Below are 24998 nucleotides of genomic sequence, written 5' to 3'. Positions count from 1 at the left end.
GGCGTGTGTGTTTTTTCATCAAAGGTGCTTTGGGGTATTCACATTAGAGCTGGAGATGTAATTTCAGATTATAATGTGCTGTCTGGCACAGGCTGCATTGCTTCAGCTTTTGTTCATTAAGTTTGTGCCAGGAGTTAAATCTGAAGAATGAGGGAAGAGGCTGAGCAGGACGAACCTTGTTTTATTGTCAATAATAATGAGAATGTTTCACTTATTTTTTGTCTGATTACTAGCATGAAACAGCACTTTGCTTAAACGAAGACAGGTGCGCATACACTGGAGTTCATAATTTATTTATATTTTTGTAATGGAAATAAAAATAAGAGGCTGCCAGTCTGAGAGCTGACCCAATGCCTATTGAAACAAACAAAATGAGTCTCTTCTGTGGGTTTTGTGTCAAGACTGTTTGAAATACAGATGTACCCACATAGTTGAAAGCAGTAGTTTGTCTTTTAGTATTGGTAATTTCTTCATTTTCTTCAGGGAGCTTTTTGTTGGGCCTCCTGCTTCAATATAAGCTCAACCATCCTTTCTTTTAGATTTAATGCCCTTAATTTTTAAATCTGTATATCTGTCAGCAGCCACACTTAAATTATTTTTTCCCCCAAGGAATCTTATTTCTCAGTTTGCCATAGTGGGATGTGTTGAGATTAATTTGCCGGCTAATTACAGCCCTTACTGCATAAATAGATCTCCAGATTGTGTTTAAATAACCTGAGTGTACTGACAAGAGACTTCCACTGGTGCTTACCTGCTGTTTGTTTTCCTGCTGACAAAATTATGCAGTTGTGGCTGTACTGTAGTGCTTAGCACTCACCTGCTAATGCTAGGAATGTCTGACTTTTCACCCAGAGCAAATACCAGGACTCAGTATTTTTTGGACATAGATGGAAGGAGTTTGTTGTTGGTATCCCTCTTCACTTAAGGCTTTCTTCCTGTTTCTATGTGCTGCCTTGATGTCTTGGGGACAGAGGCAGTGCTCAGCTTTTGTTTCTCATCTGGCTTGTCTGAAGATTTGATGAACTGGCTTTTGCCTTTTAATTTATTTGTGGAGGGGAGTGGAGTGAGTACGAGAAATTATGCTACAGTGTTCACAGCAGCCATGCTGCCACTAAATATGCGATTACAAAGACTTAGCAGAAATTAATTTTTGCATTAGTCTCAATAAATTCAATTTGCAGCACCCTGCTTCAGCACAGCACCAAAGGGCATGTGGCTTGCTGTTGCATTAGCTGTGTAGCTGCTGGGCATGGGTGAGGTGGCGACCCTTCTCCCTGCATCCTTGCCCAGCCACCTGGGAAAGGAAGAGCAGTTTCCACAGGGTGGCAGTGTGTCCCTGTGGGAGTGAGGTCCTGAGCACCCACTGGTGACTAATGCAGACCTGTGGTGAAGAGAGTGGGCTTTTCTGCCTCTGCAGTGTACCCGTGTTCTCCTCGGGGCCCTGCTGCAATCCTGTATGAAGTTCTGTGACTCTGCTTAGCCGCAGAGCAAATCTGAGCAGTGCTGGAGGGGAAGGAAGGCCAGGGAGAGCTGAGTGTTCATCCAGGGCTTATGAAGCTCTGTGCAGCATTTATTGTGGATCCAGTTCCCAGAGTCAGGAGTGCAAATGCGAATGCCTGGGTTATCCAGGAGAGCTGGCTGACAGGCATCAGTCAAACGTGGCCTTCAGTCAATCCCTTCACCCTGAGTGTGCCCATGAGTATTTTGTCTGGATAGGAAAACAGCACATCAAGAGCTGACCGTCTACACATAAGGAGGGATGCATTTTTGTGTGATCAGCCTCAGAAAACTTGGGGCATTAGATCAAGTTACTCCTTTCTTTCACCTCCGTGGGGGAGCTATCTCTATGTTTTACTAAGTTTTTTTCTGACAGTGGGAACACTTTTGATAGAAACCACAAGGCCTTCATGACCTGATTCTCTGTGTATTCCTAGTTGTGCTTTGAGAACAGGTATTTCACTCTGGTTTGAAAGTAGAAATGAGAAATGCTAATGTGATCTTGCTCACTTTGTGTCTTGCTGTCTGTTCATTTAGCATTTAAAAAGGTTTTGCTTTTTTACCCCCATCTGCACAAAGATTCATTGCCTTTCCTTTATCCTCACACCTTTAGTCAGATCTGAGGTTGCTTTTAAAGTTGGGACCCATAAAGACAAATATGCCAAACTCTGATTAAAAGTGCACTTCTGCCCATGGGCTCAGCTTGTAGTATTAATGTATTCATCACATGTATATATGTAGAAAGGGAAGCTGTGGCTAGGATCTCCCTCCTTGGAAAAAAACAAAATCAATCTGACATTTTGTCAGTGCCAAACCTCATGAGTATAGTGTAAGAATGGTTTGTTTCTCACATGCTCACACTAGCTTTAATCTGCTGTAGTGATACCATCTCACAGTGATATTCTGGGAAATTGTACTGTGTGACCAAAACCTTCTTCAAAGCTGGGCTTTACAAGATTTTCTGGAATGAGGAGGAGATTGGCTTGGAAAGACCATACATTCTTGCTTCAATTTCTGTGGATAGTGTGGTCCTCCCAAACAAAGTGCTGGTATGGTGCTGGCCACAATGTTTTCCTTGTCATCTTGAGACAAGGAGTGTGGGAGCCCACTCCAAGAAGGTGTCAGTAACAAGGCCTTTCATATGTAAGGAGAGAAAATGTCTTCTGTGGTCCACAGATTGCAAGAAGGTATCACTGAGGAAATGGATCCCTGCATTTGTTAGTCAATATTCTGGGCAGGGTGCTCTGTTGTTAGGCTATGTGCAAAGTGTCCCTGTACTACATAAGTAAATGTCCTCTGCATTTACAGTGTCCAAGACACCTCAGTCATGGAATTGCAGGCATCATCCAATCTCTTACATGGGTTGACTGGTCACAGTGTTGCCCCATGACATGAACACTGGAAGTGAGGAAGTCATATGTGGCTGTGTGTCTTCTGGTAGGGGATGGTAGCTCTTCAGTGACCTATTATACCATGTGGGAGCCTCCATCACGCTGAGGGTACCTGAGATGCTCTGCAGGGACTTGGCTAGACTCATCCTCTAAGGGGCTGCTGATGGAGATAAGATACTAATCCTGCATTAAAAAATGTTCTTTTTCTCAAAGGCTATTTTTTGGGTAGGCCTTATCTCCTGCAGAAGCACTGTAATGAAGTGACCAAATTAACTTGGAGTTGCTGGTGCGGAACTCTTCCGAAGATCCCGTCCTCCTTAATTCCTAAATGATCTGAATTCTTGATCAGGATTCCTGGGATATGCAATTTCCTAAAGAAGCTGCAAAGTAGGGTTTATCTTATGTTTCCGTCACTTCCCTGCACTTTAATTAAGGGGGTTTTTTGCCACTGTCTTTCTGCCTCCTCTCACTCTCCCTCTCTTTTTTAATTCTCTTTGAAAGCCCTCCAAAGCAAACACTCAGTTTAAAGAGAATTACTAGCATCTTCATCCAGTCATTTCAGGTATTTAGCAGAGAGAATGAGCATCAGGTAGCTAACTTCTCCGTGCAGAGCCTCAGCCCTCCTTTATGGAGAGGAGCTCGCACTAATTGGACTGTTGTGTGCACCCTAATTGCTCTAATCAGCAGTCTCTGTACTTCATCTATGTCGTTGCTTTCTGGCAAGAAATTTCCATCTTCCAGGTAAGCTTGATGAAGTCGGGGAGATGAGAGCATGTGACAGCATGCCAGGATGGCCCCAGGAGCACTGCACTGACTGCTGTAACACTCTGCAGCAGAGGGCAGAGGAGGGAGAGGAACAGTGTCTTTGCTCCACTAAATAAGACAGAGGTCTGCCTCCTTGTTTCTCCACCAAAGTGAAGTTTTACCTCTTAAAAATACTTCTGTTGGAAATAATGTTTTTGCACCATTTCTTATCTGTATGAAATAGATCTGTTATAGAAAACCCCTTTCAGCTGCTAGGAGACAGCAGAGTCTAGTCTGGCAGTGTAAAAGTCAGGGAATGCAGGATTAAGTCATTAGTCCTTGTCTTAAATGGTTGTTTTTTGAAAGTATACTTTCCTTTCACTCTCAGAGGAGCCACAGATCCATAGTGACTGTAGGGAACACCCAGCTTGTCTTCACTCTTCTCCATCCTTGCTGAGAACCTTCCTGCCAGGACAGTCTTTGTTTTCTTCAACTTCGAGATTTTTTGGTGTTGTCATTTGTCCTATTCAAGAGCAATACCACTTAAAGCATGCTTGTGCAGAGCTGAGAATTGGAGCAAGTGTTGATGGTATGTGTATTGCCTTGTGCCCTTTAAATTATGGAGCTTCCTGACACCATCCTATCCTGTTGAAAGGCAAATATATTTCCTTTCTGCATTTCAGGAACTTGCCTCAGTGCATATAAAAAGAAAAATCTATGGTCTATATATTTTTTCTCAGGTCAAGTAAACCTGTATATTGAGTTGAAGAAAGCCTCATGATAGCAAAAGCCTAATACCAACTGTGTCTCTGAGCAGGGAAATCAGAACTTTAAACAAGACTTAAAACAGAAAATTCTTTGAAGGTTATCCAAGAATTAGGATTGCTTTGTGTAGTCTAGAGGTGGTACAAGAGATTGCTTATCTAACTGGGAAGCAGGCTGGATTTCGGGATGGGCCTATTCTGCTTTGACAGTCTGCATTTCTCTGAATTATTTTTACTTCTTCAACCTTTCACCTCTTTTCTTTCCAATTGTTATTCAGAAGATCTCACCTAGCCTACCAGGCTTTTGTGTCAGGAAGGAGTGAAACCCAAGCAGAGTCAGCTAAGAATTTCCATTGCTACTGGCTGCAATTATGTGGCTCAATACCAGCCTCATAATGAAAATTTGGAGGGTTAATTTTCATCTGTGGAGGCAAGCTGTCTGTAATGTCTTGTCCGGGTGGATCAGACAAGGGAATTACTTGATGTTTGGCTTCTCCAGCCTGTCTGCCATGGCTGTCACTTGTTTCCTGCTGCAACTGAAATGCATAGCAGGTCCTGAGGATCAATGTCGGCTGTCAAGTGTGGAGCATACAGACTGGTAGTCTACAAGAATGATGCACTCTGCCACTTTAAATGAGGAATTTTGGGCTCTTTTCAGACTGGGAATTCTCTAATACAATGTCACACATACATTTTAGTCCCTGTGACATATTACTCCCACCTCCATGTAGGTAGAAAACAAATTCTGAAAAACATTCTTTGATCTTCCACCCACTGAACTGCTTGAAATTTAAGTTCTGTGCTGCATCTCAAGGGAAGGAAGAGTAGGAATATAATTTATACCGTATTTTCCAAAAAAAAAAAAAAAAAAAAAGAAGAAGAAAGAACATTCCTTCCACCAGCTTTAGGATTATTGCTGTATAAATCTTTGGTATTCCTTCTTTCTCTTTGTTGCTGCACTTTTCAAATAGCTTTGGTCTATTCTTTCTGTGACCCAGTTACACTGTTTTCTTTCAAACAGGATTATTAAGCTGTTCCTTAAACTCAGATTTTTTTTCTCTTTTCCTATGATGTTAAATGGAATATTTAGTTTCCTTCTGAGGTCATGCTTTCTTTGACAATTAAGTATTCACACGATCCTTGTACAAATATGGGACAAATCCAAGGCACTGTGCTGTTGACAGATGGGTTCTGGAAGGTGTCAAGAGAGGTGGGAAGGATTTCACCTGCTTTTGGGGCAAGGTAGCTGGACATGACTCTATAGGTAGATGTAATTGTGGAGAAAATGGATGTCGAAGACTGTGCCTGTTTCCCCACACTGTAGTGCAATGCCTACAGCCACAGGTGAGACTCACTTGTTACCTGTGTGGATCTTACAGTGGCCTCAATTTCTTTCTTCCCCCTCTCTTCTCCCACTTCTGCCTGTTGTGCCCCCTCCCTTTCTTTTTGCCCCCTTCATTTTGCTCTCTTCCTTCCTTTCCACTCCACTTCCATGTTCTTCCTTTTCTTTTCCTCTTTTCCTTTTTGTTGGTCTTGTGTTTTGCTATTTGAGTTAGAGAAAAGCCTTAGAGGATGATTGTTTTTTTAATGCAGATGTCTAGGGTGAGGGGTTTATTTCACTGCAGGGACAGAGGCAGAGACTGTTTGTAGCTGATCTGAGATAGTATGTAGACTTTGCGTCACTTCTTTGATTGCTTTCCTATGGGTTTCTGTCAAACCTCTGCAGAATTTTAGGGCTTTGATGCTTTTATGGGTTTGCCACAAGTATTGCTGTTTTTTGTAATTACATTTGTCTGCTTTAACTTAAGGAACTTGGTGGTCTGTGTTAATCCACTATATGGCTCACTTAATTTCTATGAGCTCTGTTGACAGCAGGTGATCATTCTTAAAAGGAGGAATTCAAGAAGAGGAACTTCCCCCCCTTGGGTACTATAGTGCTCTGCCAGGAAGTACAACTAGTCTGTGAAACAGCTGCTTTCAGATCTGCTGCAAGAAATAGGAAGATGGCTAAAGGCATTTTTTCACTTGCAGTGCTAGTCAGGATAACAGGGTGCATGATATCTTTGCATCCCTGTTATTATCCAACATCTTGTTTTCATTAAACCTGTGATCTCCTATCATTTTCAGCAGGGCACTTAAATTAGGAGTGGTTTCTTTTGGTACAGAATGCAGCGTGAATCCCAGAGATACTGTGATGTACCAGTCTGAGATTCCTCCTTTGCCCCAAGATCACCCCAGAGGGACACGAAGGTGGTTCAAACCCTGGTTTTCTCTGAAGCAGCCAAAGAGAGACTGCTGGAGACGGTTTTCTCTTGTTCCAGGGATTGTTTATTGTTTCTTATCTCAGGGACCTTTTGCCTGGCCAGCAGCGGTCTGCTCAGCCTGGCATCCATGGTGGAATCTGCCTGGTGAAGGCAGGGCTTATCTTAGATAGTCTAAATTACATGCTACATGTTTACAACAATTTTCCAATACAATACAATCTTGTTAAGTGGTCCAGCTCTGACCCCATCGTATCTAAAAGTGCCAATGTGTCACCCAACATGGATGACAGGGAGAAGAAGGAGGAAAAGGTGTCCACCCCCCAAATTCTCCATTCTGACCACGTGTCCCTTATCATAAACATTCCCAAAAGTCTATATATCTACGTTCTAACAATCTAATTTACACTTTACTAATTTTGGTGGCTTGTTTCCATTCCCTCTATGTTGGTAATTTTCCCCAGGGGTTGGAATTCAGTGCCTGTGACACCAGGGTCTCACTCAGGAGTCTTTGAGACCCTTGCCAGGGGGGGTTTGAGACCCCCAAGGAGGCCAGGGGTACACCCTGGGCTCCCACACTGTGACACCAGGATTCATTTGATCTTCCTCCAGTCACTGTGGTTTTGTCATTCTGCTACTTCTAGGTGCTTGTTGATGTAAAAAGTTAGTTGTAAATACTTGTGCAGTGATCGTGAGCTGCTGGCTGTGGATGCTCTTTTAGCCTTCTTCTCATATAACCTAAACCAGAGATAGTTCAGTTGCCCTCATGCAGTCATCCATCGTTCTCCCACCATTCCAACTGTTATCCTGCTAGGATTCCTGTTGATCTGGTTGTTTGTGCATGTAGAAATGAAGTGATTGCTCTAGTATTTCTGTTGTTCACAGGAGACACTTAGATTTAATCTTGATTGTCAGCTTCCCCTAGTCAGCAGACTTCAGAAGTTGTTACCTTAATATTACACAAATTTTATGTTGATCAGTTTTAAGCTCTAGTTCTTTAGCCACTGTGTAAGAGTAGCTTATCTGTCAGAACTGACTTTCCCCTTCCTTCTTGTTTTGGGAAGAAGGAAAAAAAAAAGATGAAAGAATGAACGACGAAGGGCAAAGGAAAGATTTAACGTCGTTTATTTAACAAGCAGCATTTATTGGCAACATTAAGTAGTTTTGCTTTTCTGTGCTACACAAATACGCTACTGGCTTCTGAGGGTATATTTTAAGTAGTTGATATGTGTGTGTTCATGTGTTTTGTCAGCTTGTGTTATTTGTATTTGTCATTGACATCAGATTTAAATTAACTAATGAATTCCTGTGACTTTGTTTGAGGACGTTGGAGTTCTGTAGATGCAGTAATGTGGTCCTTAGGTTTGTACCCCAAAAGCCAATATTGAATTTTACTTTGAATTCTGCAGTTTTTCTTCTTGTGTTGTTGATTCACTGAATGACATTAGGAAGACCAAACAAGGACTGAATACGTTTTGCCTCCCAGGGAAACTTGACTGGTGGGAGGAACAGATGGGAAGGAGCTTATTTCAGGGTAAGTTGGACCAGCTGCCCATTTCCTCTATGGGTGATGGGGTCTGACATAGTGCCTTGTGACAAGAGAAAAGCTTTTGTATGGTTTTAAAAGGACAAGGTGGAAAGAATAATAGAGACTCTAGTTTTCTGCTCCTGCATCTGTTTTGACGCCAAGTTTAAAATTTTTCTGCTGGTGTATAGTTTGCTCCTTAGAGGAACTGATAGGGAAGGTTGCTATATAGGGTCATAGTCCTTTTGTTCACCCCAATTGTGTCACCAACTAAACAAATATTTACATTCTGCCCCTTTCCTACCACCTTTTTGCTGACCTCTGAACAAGAGGAAGATCCTGAATTCTTGTCATACTTGCAGGGTCTCCGGGGTGTGGTCAGCCCTGATTTTTCTGATACTGCACAGCTATTTCAGCCCACACTTTTCCCTCAGAAATCCCTGTTGCTCAGTTACAAACATAAATCAATCCTGTGTGCATACTAATTTTTAAAATGGTGGGTCTTTTCTAATGTCAAAGCATGGTCTTTCCCCAGAATAACAATTAGTGTGTACACAGAATATTGCCTCAGGAGTACAAGACTGTATCATTGCTTGCAGGTGTAAATCAGGGACACTGATGAAATCTAAACTGAATTCCCAATCTGAAGGTGCTTAAGGCTTCAAATGCGTAATATCGGGAGGCTTTATTTGGGAGAGAGTGAGCTGAGTTTTCCATACTCAATTGAAACAAGAAGAAAGAACATAACTCCATGTCATCCTTGGAATTTTGGGCTGCTGCAGAAACAGTCTTGTTCCTTTCTGAAGCAAGGTTCCTGTCCTGCCTGAGCATCTGCTAACTTCAGCTCAGAGAATGCTAGATGAACAGCTGGAATTAGGCAGCAGTGATGGTGGTGTGGGAAACAGAAGATAAATACTGCTTTGATTCAGTCTGGCTTGTGTTTAATAAAATTGCACTGTGTAATTGACACTGGCCTAGGCCTGTGTGTGATATTTAGGGAGTATAATTATTTCAGATGTGTTGAGGGTGCTTGGGGAGTTGGCCTTATAAATCTGAGAGCAAGAATAATCTGCTAGGCAGGGGGCTGCTAGGATAGAGAGTGATTTGTGGCCATTTACGTAGCATCTGTCAGAACCTGCTGCTTAGCTCATCTGGAGTGGTTTGACTGCAGTGCAAATTTCCTCTAAGAAGAGATTTTTTTTTTAAAAGCTTTCCCACAAGCAGTGGATAATTTCGCATGGGTTAAGTAACAAAAAACCTTTCTTGCAAAGTGGCAGGAGTAACTCAGAGAAAGATTCCTTTCAGCTATCCTTTAGCAATGACAGGTTTGTGTAAAAGAGGGGTACATTTGGGATTTGATCTTCATGTGTGAGGTAGGGATGGACTTGCTAGATCTGACTGTTGTGGAAATGAAAATGTACTTTTCTTGTTGGCCAGAAGGGAAGATATCTGTGCCTCAAGCAGGAGAGGCAGAATCTGTGAGGAATCAGAAGTTTCCCACCCCAGGGACAGTTTTTATGTTGATACTTAGGTAATCTGTCCCCTGTTCCACTGACCGTAGTCTGTCAGCAGGTCTACACCTATTACAGTCTGTGGGAAGAGTATGCACCTTGTAGCATCCTGGGGAGGAAACATGAGCAAAAGGTTAATGCTGTCAGAAAGGTTACTGCCTGCTGGGGAGGACAGCAGCATCTTTTTATGAGCAAAAATTCACCCAGGACCATTATGTGGCTGTCTAGCCATTTACCCTGTAAGGATATAAACTCCTAACTGCAAAAGGCTTCAAGGGAAGATGTAACCAGGGTAAAAGTCCACTCAGTTCATGCGCAACTTACTTACCCCTGGGTGCTGTTGGGCGCATGACATAGGGTAGGCAAACTTCTTACTTTGCTTTCACATGGCTTGGCATACATGTAATGGGACTCAGATGTAAATGCAGACTGGAGCCTCTTCACCCAGCTTTTGGCTGCCTGATCTCAGCATGGGACATTGACCTCAAGATGCCAGGGCAGCACTGCCTCATTGCTGTCTGTGTGCACAGATTTGCTCCCTGTGTGTCTTAGTGGGAGTGGGATGAGAGCCCTCATGTTCTCCCACAACCCAACACCACTGCTGCTGTCCTTGCCCTGCCTGGTGATATGGTGGTATGGGGCAGGTTGCTTAACCTGGTGTTAGCCTTGCTGCAGAGTCTTCCAGCTCATTGTGCACCTTCTGCACAAACTATTTGCCTTTTCTGGGTCTGGGACAATGTCCCCATTGTCCACTTTTGCCTTGCTGCTCACACAAACTGCTCCACCTGTCCGGTGTGTGTCGGCAGCTGTGCTGATCCTGTGCTGAGCAGAGTAGAGCAGAGCAATCGCTCTCTCTTTCTCTCACATTGGAGCACGTTGCCATGGCAATGCACAGTCTGCTGCACTCTGGGTCTCCAGGAGCCAGAAATGATGGTGCTTTTGCAACACTGAGGTAAACATCTCTCTTTTCCTATATGTAGCGCATCCACCCTCAGTAGGAGTACAAGCTCCTTTTGGCCTCAGCCTACCCTTGCCCCCTGCATGAAGGCAGGTGGCTTCAGGCAGAGAGCGTGCCTGGCCTCCAGAGCCATGCTGCTGTGGGTTGGAGTGGTGCCTTTAGCAGTGGTAGTGGCCCTCCCATCACTGGCTGTATGGGTTTGCTGCATCACTTGTGAGGTCAGCCACTGGAGCATGTGGCTTGTGAAGCATGTTTGCTTGTGAAGGGGTATGGCTACAGCTCTCCTGGCTGCTGAGTGGAGAGATGAGTCCCTAGGTGCTTGTTCACAGCACCTCTGCCATGGATTTGCATTGATCACCTTGGGAAAGTAATCTCTTTTCCCCTAAGCCCTTTTAGAGAGAGAAAGTGGTCTTGCTCTCTCTTGCACCTTGGGAAGGCATCCCAAGGACTCTGGCTAATGAATACAAACACTTAGAGTTTGGAAATTTGCTGATTTGTCTCTCTGAGGCTTGCCAGTACTCTGTTGTGGTGCTGTGGTTTTTCACTCATTTCTCTGGTGCTTTGGGAATCCATCAGTATTTCTCACATCCAGAAGCCTTTAGCTGGCAGGTGATTGAAGACTCTTTTTACAGTGTTCTTTGTTATTGCAGGCAGTAATGAGTGTGGCAGGCTGTTGCAGGCAGGGAAGTGTGGCCGTGTGAACTGAAAATGAATGTCTTGCTTGATCTGCTGGCATTTGTTCCAGCATCTTTCTCTCCACCTCTCTCCCTCTCACTGTTGGTGTGTGTATGAAGGGGGAGTTGATGCTGGAGAGGGAAGCAGAGCAGAGCAGGGGAGGAGTTTCTATCAGCCTCTTCTTTTTCTTTTTCTTTTTTTTTCCTCCCATGCAGTGACGTGAGCAATGCCTGGAACAATCAGGCTGGCTCCAAACACTGTGCCTGAAGATGCTGGAGAAAACAGCCTAGTGTGCTTTAAGCTAACACTGATTGCTTGAGCCTGGGCTCTCTAGTCGTAACCTTTTTCTGTTCCTCTGCAGAGGATTGGGAAGTTTCATTAGCTTTCTTCTTTCCCATCTCATACACTCACTTTTGGAAATGATTGGAGTTAATAGTGTTCAGAGCACCAGCAAAGTCCGGGTGAGAGCCACAGGTTCGGTGAAATATTCCCGAGAAGAATCTCTCTGGCGGCAGTCCCATCGGTCAAAATCTATGAAAATCTCCAACTCATCTGAGTTTTCTACTAAAGAAAGCAAGGTAAAGGACTAAATATTAGTAGTGTTTTGCTTGGTTAGGCATGGGGTTGGTGTTGTGAAAAGGTTATGCTTTGCACGAGTTAAGAGCTCTGGATGATCTGCAGTGATCACAGAATTGCTGTCAGGTCATGAAAAAAAACCTCTGCGTTTGAGGGGAGACCTGAAGGTGAAAGAGCTCTGGTGTTACAATGATCAGGTATTAGTTGAATGTCCTGAGCTTGCTGCAATAGTAAATAGGGAAAACTTGCTAGTGACAGTGCTAGTTAGAGCTCTACTCTTGGGAAACATGCCAGAGTTGGCAGGTGATGTCCTTGGGATTATCTGTTTAATGGGAATTGTTTCCTGTAGAAAAAAAAAAATTTACTCCTTATCTACAGCTCTGGGGTTTAGTAGGTGTGGTGTTAAGTGAAAATATTTTCTCACTTGCATGCATGATTAAATATTATTGTCAAGTATTTATTAGGAAGGCATTGCTTGTGCATTTAAAGGAATACATTAGTGTATTGTAATGGGTGGTAGCACAGACAATTCCCAGCTGCTACAGGGACTGTGTGCAGCATCTCCTCATCCAGCCCAGCCCAGTTATTCAGTTCCTAAGCAAACAACCTCCACTCCATGCAGCATCTCTTTTTTTCCCTCATCCCTCTCTCCCGCACAATAACTGAGAAGCATCCAGGAACTCCTGGCAAGTGCTTTAAGATTTGTCTCTGTCTCAAAGTGCTCCATGTCTCCAAGGGTTGGATGAACTTTATGCAGTGACCAAAATGCCCTGATTCTGACCTTGGGATTAAAAGATACAACCGCTTGCAAAGGTATGCTGAATCAGGGTGAAATATTTAAAAGCATCAGCCAAGCATTTAACTACGTCTTGGGTCCGTTTCCATGCAAAGCAGGCACATATATGGATCTTCCTGTAGTGTCCCTTCCCTAAATCTCCTGTCTATTCTGTGAGAAACCTCCTCTACTATGGTGAAAAGACCCCAGTGGTGCACAGTAGTTCCTAGCAGATCACTCTCTGCTAGCTTACAGGTTGTATGGCATTTTAGATCATGAGCTGTATAACTTAAATCACAGGGTACTGCAACCAGAAATCAATCTAAGTATTTTTTTCAGTTCAATTTAATGAGCCTCTGTTTTCAGGACCATATAAACCATACCTAAAAAATAGTGTATTGCTGAATTGGGGCAGAGAAATAGCATGGCCATCATTTTCAGGCTGTTACTGGTGCAGTATGTGCTTCTCCAGCAAATACCAAAGTAAGGGCTGCATTTTGCAGGTGATCTGGGACCCTGCTGTCATGATCACTTTCACCCTAAGCATGGGAATTATTGCACAGTATTTGGTGACAGGATTTATTCATGAAAACTCTCGTGCATATAGTAAAAACTCAAGTCTTTGATGTTAGATTAATTACTTAGTCTCTGTATCTTCCCTCTGCCAGGCTTTTTGTCCACTGTGTATGCATGGTGTAGCGTCCTCAGGGCAGGGACTTTCTCCCAGGGGTTGTGTCTGACACAATTAGTTAACTACTGCAGTAATGAAAGCTCTGTGTTCATTCCTCCGTGGAATTCACATTTCTTCCTTCTAAGTGCTGTAGATTGTTATTTGAAACATAACCACTTCTTTTCCTGCCTATCTCAATAAGCTGGGAAGTACACTGCAGCTTTATTTTGGTTTGTTGTGCTGTTTCCTTATTTCAAACAAAGGTTTTCGTATCTGTGGGGCATATAAGATTTATAAAGACTGTGTTATGGAGGGCTGAGAAGATCTCTGCATTCCCTTCAGTGGTGCCTGCCTCCTTGATAAGATGACAAGCAGCTCTGCAAGTGATTGGTCTCGTGATTTTGGACAGTTCTGTTCTTTACATCTCTCTGTTTCCCCTTCTGATCTTTGTCTGCCCTTTTATTTTGCTAAGATGTCATTGATCTAGAGAACTGATTTATAATTGAGCTTTGGCTCTTCGATACTGTTGTGTTGGTGGAACAACCTGGAGGTTGTTAATCTGTAGTGTGGCAAAGGAGCTCTTTTTATCAGTGTAACTATGCATACGTGTTCTTGCATCACTTCTCAGGAAATGTCTTCAGTTCTAGGCTGGGTTTTTCTGGACACTGATGCCATGTAAATCTCCTCAGTCTTAAGTAAGGTTTGGTTTGTAGACTTGTCCTCTTCATATTTCTTTGGTGTGTTCCCCTCTTTGTGTCTGAACTGCTTTGCATTTTATCTGCTCCCCATATAAAGTAATTACAGTGCTTAAGAACTGTTTCTGCGACTGCTTCAGCTGACGTTGGATAGGAGATGGATTTAAACCATTTGTGCCTCAGAAACGTACTCCTCTTTTCCTTTTCACTTATGTGACTCAATCTCTTTTGGTAAGCTAGAGAGTATAATGCTATGCATGCTAATTAATATGCTTTAGTTAGCATGGACAAAGCACCAACATGGTGCCTGCAGATGAGGTGTGCCTCCTGCCAGTGTCAGAGAAGCTAGGTAGCCCAAGTACCTTGCATCTCCTTGACACACATCAGGTAGTGCCACTGTGTGGACAGTCTTCACTAGGGAGATATGTCCTGAGTATATGTTATAGGCAGTACTGCAGCCTGAGGCCAGCAGGAGAACCTGTGAAAAGATACTGTGAATTCTGTACCATTGTTCTCTGGAGGGCAGGCTCAAGTCCAGACTGCATGCAAGGTGAGTCAAAGTATCTTAGGATCATCTGTGTGACCCAGCATGCTCAGTAGTCTCTTCTTCTGACAGATTTCTCTTCTGCAGCCATGGACTGAATTGCCAAGTACTTGTGCCTGTCCTGCCTGCAAATGCACAGGGCCAATAAAACAGCTTGAAATAGGCTGTGTAGAAATAGGCTCTGTAGGTAGTCCACTATCAAGAATACTTCTCTAGACTTTTCTCTATTTTTCTATAATAATTCAGTATGCTGTTTTTACAATGACATGGATGAAACACTTCAGCAAGTACAGAAAAAAAAATCTTTTCAAGCAAGCTATGTGTATGAATACAGAGGATGCAGTTCTTATGTGGCATTAATTTCTTAACTCTTAGGAGCCACAGCTAACCATCCTTTTCTGCTTTATGATGATATATCTGGCACAATCTCTCTTTCCATTTTCTCTTTCTCCCCTCCCCCTCCTTCTCCATGCAAACCAGATTTTTAACAGAGGAGTTTCTCTTCGAAATGTTCTCCTCCGGTTGGTGACGCACTTGAAATTCCCTGGGTGAAATGATCTCCTTTCCTTCCCCCTAAAACATTCCTATCAGCCCTATCTCCTCCTACACCAAAACAACATTCATCGGTTCCATATGCTGCTGAACAGCTCTATGCTGTTTTATGAATAATGTATGCTGGCTTGTTAGAAGAACGTTTGTTGTACAAACCAGTGGAATTTAAAATTCAGACCGATACCAGCAGACAGGCGATGCCATGCACTAATGCACAGGCTTCTTGGGGTACTATTCTAGCATCCTTGCTGCATCCCCATCAAAAGGGGGGAAGGTGCATGAGAAATCGAGAGTGTGTGGGCTTTGAATCTGGCAAGGAGCTACAGGCACTCAGTGATCAGAGCACTTATCCTCTTCTTGCCAGGTGTTACTGATCTGTGCATGAGGACAGGAGAAAATGTCAAGATCTGGGTTTTGAGGGAGGGTGGCAAATAGCAGGTGGTGAAGTAGCAGAGATCTGTATTCTGAGTGAGGGCCAGCCTTCAGGTAGTCACCTAAACAGCAAGTACGAGTGGTATATAGCTACATGTTACTCCCTGTCCAGACCTGTCAAAAGGCAGTGATACAGAGCTGTGCTCTTGTCCAAAGAATGAGCACACCAACACCTACTAGGACTCCATGCAGACACCTGTGATGTCTATTATCTGTTGCCTCTGTAACTTGTTTTATTTTTGTAGAGTTGTGCTACTTCAGTTGTTTTTTCTCCCTCCAGTAAAGCACATATGGCAGCAGCCAGAGCTGATGCCTGTCTTGACTGCTCAGCTCCAAAGGGCAAAGCCGATGGACAGGTGCTGAGTGATTGGGGGAGGTGCTGTGACTTCCAATACTGAGCATGTCTTTGCCCAGAGGTGTATGTGGGGCTTCCTTGCTGCTTGGAGTCAACCATGCCATTATCAGCTGGAGGTGAAGAAGTGTATCCAGGCAGGGCTGCTTCTGGCAGTGGCAGCAGGGAAGTGTGGCAAGGGTCCAGCTTAGACCACATGTGCATGCCTGTCCTGGGGGGTGTCAAAAGCCACCCAGGTTATCCTCTGCAATGATCAGATGATCATTCCTCCAACAATGACTCCAAAAATCAGGAAGGAGCTGGGTGCAAGCAAAGACCATGGGAGACGAGAACTAGAAAAGACAGTCTGGGTCATCCCTGCTGTCTCTATGAACTTAGTTTTTGTTTTGCCTATTTACTGGCTTACAGCAGGTGTTTCTGGCTCGTCTTCTATGTGTGGAGCAGGTGTAAAAAATGTAAAAAAATTCCCTCTTGGCAGGCTTTTCTGCATGAGCTAGTGCAAACAGAAAGTCAGTAGCTTGCTTCAGGAGCCAGCCCTATGTTGCTTTTTGAGAGGGGGAATTGTACACTGTTTTGAGATCTCTTTAAACATCTTGCACCTGGCTGACTAGGCTTTGGGGGCTCTGTGCCTACTTGTAACTTAGATGATTTACCACTCTTAGTATCTGGGTAGTTTGCTATGTCTTTACCCTGTGTGCACACCTGGTTGTGCCTTTCTTCCATGTACTACCTCTGTATGCAGAGGCTGACTCACAGCGTCACTGGCAGCCAGCAGGTGTTAAGCCTTTTTAAATGGGTCCAGTGGTTCGTGCATGTGACAAGATTTTGAGGAAGGTGAGGGTGGTGGATAATCATTTCTCCCTTGGTGGCTTTGTAAAATAAACTGGAGTTTTCAGAAGCATTCTCTCCATAGTTTTGGTTTTTGTGCACCTACTTGCTTACTGAAGGGGAAGTGGAGGTGGAATTTGGCATTTTTTTTAGAGCTACAGCCTTCCACTTAAATAGGAAAGTGTTTCTTGCTTAGTTTATGAACAAATACAAACAAATCTCACAAGTATGTAACAAATTCCACTTTTTTTTTTTTTACACTGCAATCTTCTAAGGGTTAAATTGGGGCTGTAGGAAAGAGCATTGGAGTTAAAATAAGGGGGGTGCTTAGGATTTTGCCTATTGTTCTGCTTTATGCAGCAGTCGATTTCTTTTATTCTGCCTTCAAAATTGTACTTGTTTCTCCAAGGAGTTTACAGTCATGTGGGGTCTGAGGTGTGGTGGACCTAGAGATCAGCACTTATCAGAAAGAGGGAAGCTTTAAGCTGTAAAGAATAGGTCTCTGTGTTCTGGGTAATAGGGATAAAAAGTCAAAGCATTGAAGTCAGATACTGCTGAGTAGTTGGTATCTGGGAGTTTGGATCCTGTCTAGAGTAGCCTTGGGTGACAAAAGAGATAGAAAGTCTTTCTACTTTATGACTGATATCAGTCCAGCTTGGAAGATTACACCTATGCAATATTCATTCTGTCATTCACTGCTGTGGTTTGCCTCCTGTTTTCTGTTACATAGCAAATTTGCCAAACACTTCCCAGGCTTACAGGTAGGAAGTGTCAGCCTGTAAGAGTGCTTTAAATGAGAGTTTATTTCCTTTTTATTTTTCTATTTTCATTTCCCAGAGAGTAAACATGAGTTAATAAAATCTGTCCTTGCAGCTAGCTAAGTGCAATGAGAGTCATGTCCATACCTTAATCTCTGATGAGCTTTGTTGCAATTTAGTGAAGCTTTTAAGTGCTTGTCTCCAAGTTTAGTTTAGTCATACTCTGGAGAAATGTATATTGAAAAGACCTGCTGTCTGAATCAGTGCCTTGGGGAATAGCCATGAAATAAATCAGAGAACAGGTGCTGTGCTTACACTTGCGCTTCTGGTTGCAAAACATGACAGGAGGAAATTTTGCTTCTCTGGAACATATGAGAGCCCAGGTAGCCATCAGGAAAATGTTTAAGTATAAATTGTTTTGGAGAAGGATCATAAAGCAGCTCTGAAAAGGCTGGTGAGTTCAGCAGCAAGTGTGCAGCCTTGCAGCAGTCTCTGCCAGAGATGTAGGTTGGGGAACAGGCATGAGAACTCATGTATTTGCATCTCAGGAGAGGTCTGCTTGCTGAGGTCTCAGTGAACATGCCTGGCAGACACTCATGGCACAGAATGTGCCATGTACAGCTGCCTGGGCTGTGCATATTCTGCAGTTTTCTTTCTGTTTCATAAATACCAGAAACTTTTTGACAGGCTCTATTTGATGGTCTGTGGGGGATGCCATGTCCTTGGTCAGATGAGTGTCGTATGACTGGGTTGGTGTCTGTTACTCCCTTAAGAAAAAAGACAGTATCTGGCTCATTATGAGTAAAGGTTGGGACAAACATAGCTTACTTCTTACAAGGCAAAAGCTTGAAGCTTTTGTTGAAATCTCATAAAAACCTGCGCAGGTCAGGTGTTAATTTTCAGAGGTTTCGACCCAATCTTGTAGGCATTTGGGCCAGAGAGCAACAAATGTGTTTCCTCAAGCCAGGCTTTTGCTGTTTCTAAAACTCCTTCACCTAGGTGAGGAAAAGAATACTACTTCTGAAAAACCGGGGAGGCAACTGGGGGAAGTATACAGCCTCTTTGCCTTGTATTTAGATATAATTTTCTGGCTCAAAATGTAGGAGAATATATCTGGTTCAAAATGCAGGAGAGTCATAGGCAGGAAGAAAAGAACAAGTCAAAGAATAAGACAGGGGCTTTGGCCAAATCATGTAAGAAATGCTCGATGACTGCAGGAATCAGTATCAGCATTGGTTTGTGTACAAAAATGGAGTTGTATCTAATTCTGCTGAATTGGCAGGAGAAATATTAACTCTTGCTTTCTTTCTGCAGAGTGTTCTTAAAATCTCTTGATGGCTTTCAGCTGAAAATCAAGCAAGTGCCTATGAGTTGCCAGAAATGCCCATCCGTTCACCTTTGGCAGTTTGCCTTTGGTTCAGAGCTCCTTATACAATTTATAAGAAGATAGGTTCTATAGAAATAGTGAAAACTCCAGATTTGGAAATACTTCATCGTATTTATTTGAATAGCACAGTGAAGCTCATTTAGTGGTGAGGTCCTCTCTTTGCTAGTTCAGTGTCAGTAGGATGAGGCATGATTATTCCTGGTGTTCATATCTGTTGTATTGCTCTGAGAAACCTATTTTCTTGACTAAGAGTTGCTACCTGTGTAGCATCAGCATGAGGTGAATTATGCCATAATGTTTGACCCGCTTGTGTATGGTTAAGCCGGATTTCCACAGAGTTGAATATTAAGGATCTCAAATTAGACTTCCAGATTCAGAAAGGAGCCAGTGGATGACAGAATGAAGAGTGAGATATGCTCATGGTATTTATCATTCAAATTCATTTGTGGCAAATGCACAAGACTAATTTCAACTCTTCAGTTTCCAAATTATTTTTGGTTTGGGTCAGAATTAAGGCTATCTAAATGTTACTGTTTCTGTTGAGCATCATGTCATAGCTATTATAGTATGTGATTTTCAGCCTTGTTCATGCTTGATGTGTTACTTTTTGCTAATCATGTGCATCAACAGTTCTTCTACACGTTAACATATTTTGAGGCTGTGTAGGAGTTATGTGCCAGAGGGAGTAAATCTAGCTATGTATGTAAGGTAAATTACAAATGCAGATTGTATGTGTGAGAATCAGGGACATTCCATACCAAAATACTTCACTTGAGTTAAGTGACCTATTTGAAGAACTCGATTAGCTTGCAGTAATACCAGGAGTTTAACCATTGTATACATCAGCTCCTGGAGGCCTGAAATACGGCATTCTTCTCCAATTGATACATGTACTTTCTCTCAAAAAAAAAAATCCATCCCAGCTGTCTGATACCCACCCAGTCTTAAGTCAGGTTTTCTTTGCAGGCATGTGTCAAAAACAGAACTGTTTCCTTTGGTGTCAAGCCTACTGGGTACATGTCCTATGAATTGAAAGAGGAATGGTGTTAGTGGGCAGCAGTCCAAGATAGTAATCTTCAAGCATAGAAGTTGCTTGACATTCATTTTCTGTTTTGCACTTGGAGGTTGAACATGTTTATGTTTAGATGTGTGACTGAGAAAGCATTCAGGTGTCTGTGAGGCCCAGGGACTTTGGATAGCTATTCTGGCAAATTCTCACTGATTAGCCCATATGCTGAAATCTTTAAGTTCCCATTAGAGTCATTGGCAAAACCATCTCATTGAGTGTCAGGAATGAGACTGAACCTTGAATTTCAATGCCATAGTCTTGTGGCTTTTGCATACTGTAAGTAAAGTTCAGGTTCATGACCACCTGAGGAGCTAGAATATACCTAAGTCTATTAGAAGTAGTGAGATGTATCCCAGAGTCCTGAAGCAACTGGCTGATGTAGTTGCCAAGCCACTCTCCAAAGTCATGGCAGTCAGGGGAGGTCCTGGTTGAGTGGTAGAGAGGAAATATTGTGCCCATCTTCTGAAAGGGTGGGAAGGAGAACTCCGGCAAGCAGGGACCTCCCAGCCTCACCATGTGCCTGGGAATATCATGGTACAGATCCTCCTAGAAACTATGCTAAGGCACATGGGAATGGGGAGGTGATTCAAGACAGCCAGCACAGCTTCACCAAGGGCAAGTCCTGCCTGACCAACCCAGTGGCCTTGGATGAGGGAGTGACCATGTTAGTGAACAAAGGAAGGGCTATACATGTCATTTGTCTGAACCTTTGTAAAACCTTTGATAGAGTTCCTCATAACATGCCTGTCTCTAAATTGTGGAGAGATGAATTTTATGCATGGACTGTTAGATGGGTAAGAAAGTGGTTGGATGGTCACATCCAGAAGGTTAATGGTCAGTGGCTCAGTGGTCTGATAGATATCAGCGACAAGTGGTGCTTCTCAAGTGTTTATACAGGGATCAGTACTATATGATGTCTTCATTAATGACATGGATGAAGGCATCAGATGCACCCTCAGCAAATCTGCAGATGACACCCAGCTGAAGGATGAGATGGCATCCAGACTGACCTGGACAAGTTAGGAAAGGGAATCTTGAGAGATTTAACAAGACCAAGTTCAAGGTCCTGCTCCTGGGTCAGATCAACCCCTGCCATCAACCCAGACTGGGGGATGAACAGATCAGAGCAGCCCTGTGAGAAGGACTTGGGGGTGCTGGTGGGTGAGAGGTTGGACATGACCCAGCCATGGGCACTCCCAGCACAGAAACCAAACGTGTCCTGGGCTGCATCCAGAGCAGCGTGGGCAGCAGGGGAGGGAGGGGATTCTGTCCCTCTGCTCTGCTCTGTGAGACCCCAGCTGGAACCCTGCACCCAGCCCTGGGTACCAGCACAGGAAGGACATGGAACTGCTGGAGTGAGTCCAGAACAGGGACAGCAAGATGATCAGATGGATGGACCACGTTCCCTATGAAGACAGGCTGAGAGAATGGTGATTGTTCAGCCTGGAAAAGAGGAGGCTTCAGGGTGACCTAATTGTCATCTTCCAGCCCCTAAATAGAGCCTACGAGTAGTTTTCACAAGTACGTGTAAGGAATGGACAAGGGGCAATGGCTTCAAACTGAGAGATAATAGGTTTAGACTGCATGTAAGGAAGGAAATCTTTACTGTAAGCTTGGTGAGGCACTGGAGCAGGTTGCCCAGAGAAGCTCTGGATGCACATCCCTGGAAGTGTTCAGTGCTAGTTTGGATGGGTCTCTGAACAGCCTGGCCTAGTGGAGGGTGTTTCTTCCTATGGCAGGAGTATTGGAACTAGATGATCTTTAAGGTTCTTTCCATGGCTATTCCATGATTCTATGTTCTTAGGAAGGCACAAACCTCAAAAACTTCTTGCTTGAGAAAATGACTGTGATCTCAAAACATACATTCCATATTTTTTCTTAGGTGAAATTTCTGCTGAAGGTTCTCACACTGCTGTTAGCAGATTATGGAACTTTCTTGATCAGAGACTGCTTGCTTGCTGGTATTAGCTGGATATCTTTCCTCAACATATCAATGTATGTGTAGTAGGGGTCAAACAATAATTCCATCTCATTTCCTTCCCTTTGCAGGCCCTCTACAATTCAATCAAGAATGAGAAGTTGGAATGGGCAGTGTAAGTATACTTCTATTGTGGAAATTAGTAGTTTAACAATAGTACCTCTGTAGTAATCTGTTTATATGTCCTATGTCACTGTCTGTGTGGGCTCCAAAGCCTGTAGAAGATAGCCTGCATACATAATGAGTTTGCTTTTTTGCTAATGAATGACCTGGCAATACAGCCTCATCTGTTTCTCCAGCAAGGGGAGTTGTCAATGATAGGAGCCAACTGCATTTGTAAGGAAAGAGGACATTTCATTTGGTAGGAAACTTCAGCCTGAAAAGTGAGAAATTAAATCCTCTGTTGTTCTATGACTGCATAAATAAAACAGAAGTTGACGTCTCCCTTTATCTTTCTGTTCATTGTGTCAGAACTGCTGAATAGAAACACACTTCTTGGATTGAGTTTCCTGCTGTTGGTTGATTGTCTTGGTTTGTCTCCTGATTAACTATGGATAACTTGACAACAATCTAATGTGAAAGATGATAAATTGGACAAAGTCTGATATTACTCCCTCCAATCCTTAGTTGCTTTTGACCGGCTAACACTTGTTAACTATGTAAATGCTGCAGACAAGAAAAAGCTTCAGTTTCTGATTGTGTTAAACTGACATTTCTCTGTGCTTAGGTTTCATATAGTCTTCTTATGCCAGGAAAGGGTAGAAGTGTCTCCTTTTGATTTTGCCACTTGTAGAACAGTGGATTTTGGTATAAAATAGGAAAATTATATATTTTATATATTTTAGCTATACAAAGGTAATTCCCTGCATGTATTTACATACTTGTAACTTCATCTTCTTGGGAACAGTGTATGTCTGGAATGCGTGCTTCTACACTTCTTGTGCTAGAAGTTCTAGCAACTGCCGTAGGTCTTGTAGGCCCAGTGGCTTCTGGTCTTCATTGTTTTAAGTTCATGGTCTGCACACAAATTTCTTGTCAGGGTATGCAGCCTTGCAAGGGCAGCTGGTTCCAAGTGGGATTTCTGTCCCAGTTCAGAAATGTGCTAGGTGATGTCAGAGTAGTAAAGAAGGTGTGCTATTAATGGAAATCAGCAAGTGCCATCTCTGATGAGTATTGAAAGTCGTGGTGGGAGACATTTTCACAGACTGTATCTTGGACCTGGAACACGCTGTGTGAATGTCACACCAAAGCTGTTAGCCAGACACTGTCACAGGTAGTTTAGAACCAGCAGAATCCATTATGTGACTTTCTCAATGTCAGAATTTTCCTCCAGCTCTTGCCAAGAGACCATACCGTGTCTAATACACTTGGGCAGCCTCCAGGTGGGAGCTGGCTCATGACTGGCTCTGCTCCCATGAACCTCAATCGAGGTGATTTATGAGATCTTGCTCCTGTATAGGTGGTAACTGCTTTGGCATTTATGTAGTCTAATCCATGCCCTTTGTTTGGGGGAAAATTCCACGCAAGCTGGAAGAGGGATAATTCAGACTCTTTGTTGGATATAAAGCTGACTTCTTACAGGAGAATGTTCAAAGGTGCCAGTTGTCTGTTCCAGTTTGAGACTGACGTGTAGCTAGGAGTGATGGTACAAATTATTTCCGTGATGAGAGAGAGAGCTCACTCTGGGCTGTGTCAAAACCTTTGGAGCTGAGAATACTGCTGGAAGAGGGAGTGTGAAGATGTTTCTCTTCATTTTTATAGAGATGTGTGGTTGTCGTAAAGTAATAACCCCAAGAAGCCCTGGGGCTGCCTGAGCTTGAGGGAGAAGGCACATAACTCTCTTGCTCTACTGTTGTGATCTGCAGAGAAAGCTAAATGGTAAGGAGACGTGGTCAGTTTTGTTCTGATGGGACCAACGAAAATCACCTCTCTCTTTCAAAGATTATTCTTTTGTCTCCTTGATGCATTTGGCAAGGTAAGAAATGGGAGGTAAGGCAAAGGTAAAGATAGGACTGCAAACCCCAGTATAAGCATTCCTGCAATGCTGCTGTTTGGAAGGAATGCCTTTCCTCCAGCCAGAAATCCTTTGAGAATCTAAGACACTCATGATCTAAGCAAAGGTTTAAGAACTGCTCTGAAAGTACATTATTTAGTGGATTAATGGCTGTGAGTAAGTCCATAGGCAGGAAAGAGTAACAGTGAAACATAAGATGAGGAAAGACTACTATCCAACCCTTATTTTATTAATTGTGGGCTAGGTGTGTTATTGTCTTAAACAGTTTGCAGTACATTTCCAATAGAATTATAGTCTGATCCAAAGCCCACACAAAGAAAAGACTACCATTGACTTCAATTTTGTAATCACGAGAAGTGACAACCTAACCAGCAGATGTTTACCAGAGAATTTCAGTAGGAGTGTTCATTTATCCTTTTAGAACAGAAAAGAGTGAGTACACCTCTGAAGAGAGAATTGCATTACAGCTCTTCTTCAGCAGTAGTACGTAGTTCAAGTTCTCCACAAAGTTAAAAGTGAATCACATACCATAATCTTAAAATAAGTAGATCTTACCTGGAATTTACACTGAACTGGTGAGTGTAGGATCCTGAAAGCACACTTCTACTCCATACTGCAAGCCCCAAAGGTGTGAACTGTTCTTCATGTCTGTTGTGGATGGGCTTAAATTTGAAATCAACCTTTAAAGAAGTTTTCTATAAATTTAAACCAAGGCACAGGTTTGCCTGGGTGAACTACAGAAGTGCTTTCATTGGAGGTTTTTGTGAATTGGTTGTTCTGTGTGGAATGGATTAGGATGAGGAGATCCAGCCGTAGAGGCAAAGAGATAGATTGTCTGGCCTTGTAACATCCCTTCGTTGTCTATAATACTGTATCCCAAGGTTCTTAGGTGTTTTTCATTCTTTGGCTTTCACACTGATCGTTGTCAGCTTTAAGCTGAAAAAAACCAAACATTTGATTACAAAGATGCCAGAGCTAAATGTCTTTTATTTGCATGATGTCTGTATGGAAATGTCATGGTGGCCATTATTGTTTTTGTTAT

General features: G+C 43.0%; 1 protein-coding gene across 8 annotated transcripts in view; it reads left to right on the top strand.

Annotated features, from left to right (window-relative positions):
* The window catches only part of LOC306814823 (PH and SEC7 domain-containing protein 3-like), a 114897-nt gene that overhangs the window by 56846 nt on the left and 33053 nt on the right, over positions 1–24998 (top strand). For 7 of the 8 annotated variants that reach the window (XM_079331270.1, XM_079331268.1, XM_079331267.1 and 4 more), the window contains one exon: positions 22014–22057. In XM_079331270.1, coding sequence (XP_079187396.1) covers positions 22014–22057 — 44 coding nt within the window. Of the gene's footprint in view, positions 1–11643; positions 11905–22013; positions 22058–24998 lie in introns of those variants that run through there. The other variant, XM_079331274.1, reaches the window with a different exon arrangement.

Source organism: Erithacus rubecula, assembly GCF_903797595.1.
Source record: "Erithacus rubecula genome assembly, contig: SUPER_Z_unloc_2, whole genome shotgun sequence".
Lineage (NCBI taxonomy): Eukaryota > Metazoa > Chordata > Aves > Passeriformes > Muscicapidae > Erithacus > Erithacus rubecula.
Note: the sequence above shows the minus strand (reverse complement) of the source record. Positions and strands in the feature narration are given on the sequence as shown.